This window comes from Pterocles gutturalis, unplaced genomic scaffold (assembly GCF_000699245.1).
Source record: "Pterocles gutturalis isolate BGI_N339 unplaced genomic scaffold, ASM69924v1 scaffold24744, whole genome shotgun sequence".
NCBI lineage: Eukaryota > Metazoa > Chordata > Aves > Pterocliformes > Pteroclidae > Pterocles > Pterocles gutturalis.
In genome coordinates, this window is record NW_010136441.1 from 11454 (window position 1) to 16206 (window position 4753).

The window sequence follows — 4753 nt, forward strand, 5'->3', positions numbered from 1 at the left end:
TACACCATGCTTCTAAATCTGTCTTTCAGAGGAAGGGAAATTTGTTTGCATGAAAGTAAATAAAAACTGAAGTACTTCACTCTCTCACATTCCTTATCACCAGCTGTCATATATTACAGTGAGAGATAAGCAGTAAGTGTCAATTTTGATAAACCACTGTACATGCTATAACTGTGTCTGCCTCTGAAGTTAGTCAACTCAAGTCTGCTTACTAAATTTAAAGAAAATGGTCTCCAACTCTTTTCCCAGTTACCAATAAATTGGCAGTTAACAGAACTATTTGGGAACAGCTATATGTTACTTAGGGGAAAAGACAAGTATTTCTTCAGTCTCAACCCCAGCCTCTACACTGAAGGAAAAATATTGCATATTTGTCATGGCTGAACACATCATAAGGTTGGTATTTCTGGCTTCCTTCCACACTTCAGGGAAGAAAAATCAAGTAATGATTAAAGCAAAAAGTAGGAAATGTTTAAAAATATAGAAATGTTGTGCTGTTCCCACTTAAAAACATGCTTTTACCTACCCTTATTTCTTACAAGGCAGATCCTTGGGAGCACAACAAGGCTTGGAAACTAGCATTTTAAAAGACACTAATGCCCAATCACTAAAAAGAAATACAGGTATTTAAGTCCCAAATGATGACCCATTAGCATTCAACCTCTAGTATTCAACAAGAGAATGAGAGACTTTGAAAAAACATGTGAAAAGCATTCAGAAGTATCTGCAAGCAACTAACTGACCTGACTATTTAATAAAAAAAACCCAGTAATAAAGACATTGATTTCAACAAGCTCCCTCTATTACTAAAAGAAGCATACAGCATGTATGCTTGGAAAACTCTGATAGGACAACCCCTGTCCATAATCTAGTGTCACAGATCATCACTTTGAAAACTCTCAGAGCAGATAAAGGCAGTAACACGAACAGGTTAATAAATGCCACTGTTGAGCACTTCGTTATGTTTTCAGATAATGTGGGGGGAAAAAAGGATGAAGTCCTTAGACTTTGACAAATGCTGGGAACTAACTCAATGGTCTTCCCATCCAGACCTCTTCATGTCTTCATGCTATATGAGAGCAAACAATTCTATGGCCACTGTTTACAAACTAAGAAAAAGAATTTAAATTTGATTTAGAAAGACTTGAGATCCCCTAGTCTGCTTCTTTCCCCAATACATTTGGCACTCATCAACTCACAGCACTTCAAAAGAATATCAACAGTAATGCATTTTATCTCACAACATACAAAAATGATCAAGGGTATAGTGTACCCCTGCCCCCCACATTTACAGTATGATGTAAAACAGGAAGCAAGGAATTAGATGTCACTTTCCCCAATTAAGGAAACAAACTCTTAAATCCTTCTTTTTATCTAACCTTATCTAGAAGATGTATTATCATTGGAACAAGGTTTGCATCTATTACTGCCTGAACTTGCTGCTGATTTCCTGCAGTGATGTTAGATAGGAACCACACTGCTTCCTGCAAAGAAAAAGGATGTGAAAAATTATTAATTCAGAGTGTCTTCTATATCATATTTTATTTCCACTCCAGCAAGACTTTATACATGCACATTTTTAGATCTGCAATTCATACACAAATCGATCTTAAATGCAATCAGGTATTGTATCAATTTGATTGTACATAGCTGAATTCCTAGTAAGTAGACCAAACATACAGGCAGCAAACCCTCTTTTTAAGAGGGAATCTATAGTTTAGTCAAGAAATAAATGAACAGTTTCACATAAAATTTTAAGTATATTCAGAATATCAACTACTAAAAATCATACAGTTGATAAATTTCTCCCTTACTAGAAACTCTCCATCACTCCTCCTCTCAATTTATCTGGCATAACAACTTTTTAGACAAATATTTCTCTCAACATGAGATTCAGAAAATTTTCACATTTCATTCAACTGAGTCTCTCGGATCAGATCACAGGATCACTTTCGTTAATGAACCTGTTAGAGATTTATGATGCCTAGGCTTGTCTTGGTGGGCTTGTTTTGGGCTTTAATCATTGGCAATGTTGTAAAGGGCACCCCAGAACTTAACAACATGCCTCAGATGCACTCCGGAATCAGCACTGCATTATCAGTGCCCCCATTTAAAGCCTTTCCCATACACACATGCACACACATTCCCCACATCCCACCCCCAGTCTGACTTGGTTTAAATTCCATTTATCACACACACTCCATTCAAACAGACATCCAACTATCTCCATTTCATCACTTCCAAGAGAGTCAGTTTAATTAAAGTGACATTTCACATATCAAGAAGTCTAACTTTCAAGTCAAACAGAACTATAAGACAAAGCTTTAATTTCATAAAAATTCAGTTAGAAGAATCAGGAAATAACATTGTCAGGTACAAGTCTGCAGCTCCTTAGAGATTTTTCTGTGGATGTCAAACTCAAGCAAAGTTTCAGCACCCTGCCTGCTCTTGCCATAAACCGGTATAAGTAGTCAATTACTCAAATCTCTACCACGCTATGTTATGTGGAATCCTAACAGCTCAGCCAAATATAAAAAAGTTATCAACTGGATGCAATTTCTGCAGTTACTTACCTTATTAATTTTTTCTTTGGGATGTGTCAGAAGTGCTGGAAAATGTGAAAGAGCTTCACAATTCAGAACAACTTGTGTCTGTTCATCGGTACCAGTCACAATGTTTCCTACAGCTCTCAGCGCAGCAGTCTGAAACAAAACATTTTCTTTAGAGAGTTCTTTCAAATATTTTTCTGTTTGAGAACGACTTTCAAACAGCAACTGTTAAAAAACCAAAAGGTTTTATGCAAATGCTATACCACACAGGAAAAAGTACTCTTTAAACTTCAACACGACCTATAAAAAGAAACCAGCTACCTTCCCTACTATTAAATTTTGAGTAGCACTTCCTTAAAGTTATCCAAACTTACTTGCACTTTAACTTCCTGATGACTGAGAAGAGGAACCAAATGAGGGACTATTCCGGAGTCTATCACCATCTGGATCTGTTCATTGCCAGCATCCGTTAGATATGAGAGTGCCCAGACTGTATCTACCAATATCTAACAGTAAAAACATTTATTTGTAAGTAGTACAAAAATATCACAAATCTTACAAAAAAAATATAAAACAACATAAAACAGAATTGATGCAGTACAGCAAAAACCCACTTCGTTTTACAAACTTCATACATTCTACTCTACAGAAGTCTGAAATACAACTGCTGTTTAACCTGTTTTAGCTCCAAAGAATACAGAGATTAAAAAGCCAAACTGATAACTACAGCTTAAATTCTGAAGGATATAATAAAAGCAATTCAATTAGATCTGCTCTTTTCATAAAGTACTGGTGGACAGGGTGAGATATGAAGGACTCACTCCAGAAGGAAGGCAAAGCCCTAGCAAATACTAAGCTTTGGGCATTTGTCGCTCTCAAACCAATGAACTGTATATCATATGGCATAAACTTATTTTTTGCTTGACATTCACCTACAAAATTTAAGAAAAGCTTTGATTTTTTTTCAACATCTGGTGCAGCAGCACTTAGACCAATTTTTCCTCTGTGTGTGCATACACGTGTGTATTCACACACAGAAAAGCCAATTTGAATAGCAGTAAATCTGTACATTTCAAGTGACAGCTTACAGAAAAACTGAGTCAGCATTGTTTCAGCTAACAACTCTGACCTGATCCATAAATACAGACATTTCAAGAAATTCAAATAAGCTTAATTTCACTTACTTACGTACAAGAAATTAAATAGCATAATTACTACACAAACTTTAGTTAACATTTAAAAGCATTTTGGTAAAGCACTGTTTCCATTGACTTAAGACAACTGAACTACAACTTCATAGGAAGCAAAGAATGAATCACAGAACGGCCTGGGTTGAAAAGGACTTTAAAGATCACCTAGTTTCAACCCCCCTGCTGTGGGCAGCGTTGCCAACCACTAGAGCAGGCTGCCCAGGGCCCCATCCAGCCTGGCCTTCAACGCCTCCAGGGACAGGGCATCCACAACTTCTCTGGGCAACCTGTTCCAGTGCCTCATCATCCTCTGAGTGAAAAATTTCTCCTTAATATCTAACCTAAATCTCCCCTTCTCTTAGTTTAAAACCATTCCCCCTCGTCCTGTCACTAACAACCCCTGTAACCAGTCGCTCCCCCTCCTGTTTATAGACTCCCTCCAAGTACTGGAAGGCCACAATGAGCTCTCCCTGGAGCCTTCTCTCCTCCAAGCTAAACAAGCCCACGGGGTTCCCTCAACCTTTTGTTCATAGGAGAGGTGCTCCAGCCCTCTAGTCATCTTTGTGGCCCTCCTCTGGACCCATTCCAAGAGGTCCATGTCCTTCTTGTACTGGGGGTCCCAGGCCTGGACACAGTACTCCAGATGGGGTCTCACAAGAGCAGAGTAGAGGGGGAGAGTCACTTCCCTCTTCCTGCTGGCCACCCCTTTTTTAATGCAGCCCAGGACACAGTTGAAATCTTATTTCTTACTTATGCTTAGGCAAAAAGTTGATTTCATAATTTCAGTAAAGTCTCACTCATTTACTTCATTATTAGAATAACAATGTTCACGCTTAACACCCCAGAAATTATATCTAATGTTAACATTTTACATATGCAGACAGTAGTTTTTCATTTACACTGATTTTCATTACAACCTGAAACTTAAATATGGGATTTTTTGACTAGCACTTATCTGTAAATGAATGTTCACAGAAATACAACTGAAACTGCATTTTTATTTTTAAGCGTAGG

The 4753-nt window shown here is 37.7% G+C and overlaps 1 protein-coding gene across 1 annotated transcript in view; it reads right to left on the reverse strand.

The window, feature by feature from the left end:
- KPNA4 (karyopherin alpha 4 (importin alpha 3)) overlaps positions 1 to 4753 on the reverse strand; it is an 18123-nt gene that overhangs the window by 4483 nt on the left and 8887 nt on the right. The window contains exons 10-12 of the mRNA XM_010082310.1: positions 2924 to 3055; positions 2574 to 2702; positions 1380 to 1484 (exon numbers count right to left, since the gene is read on the reverse strand). Of these exons, the coding sequence (XP_010080612.1) occupies positions 1380 to 1484; positions 2574 to 2702; positions 2924 to 3055 (366 nt within the window). The remainder of the gene's footprint in view (positions 1 to 1379; positions 1485 to 2573; positions 2703 to 2923; positions 3056 to 4753) is intronic.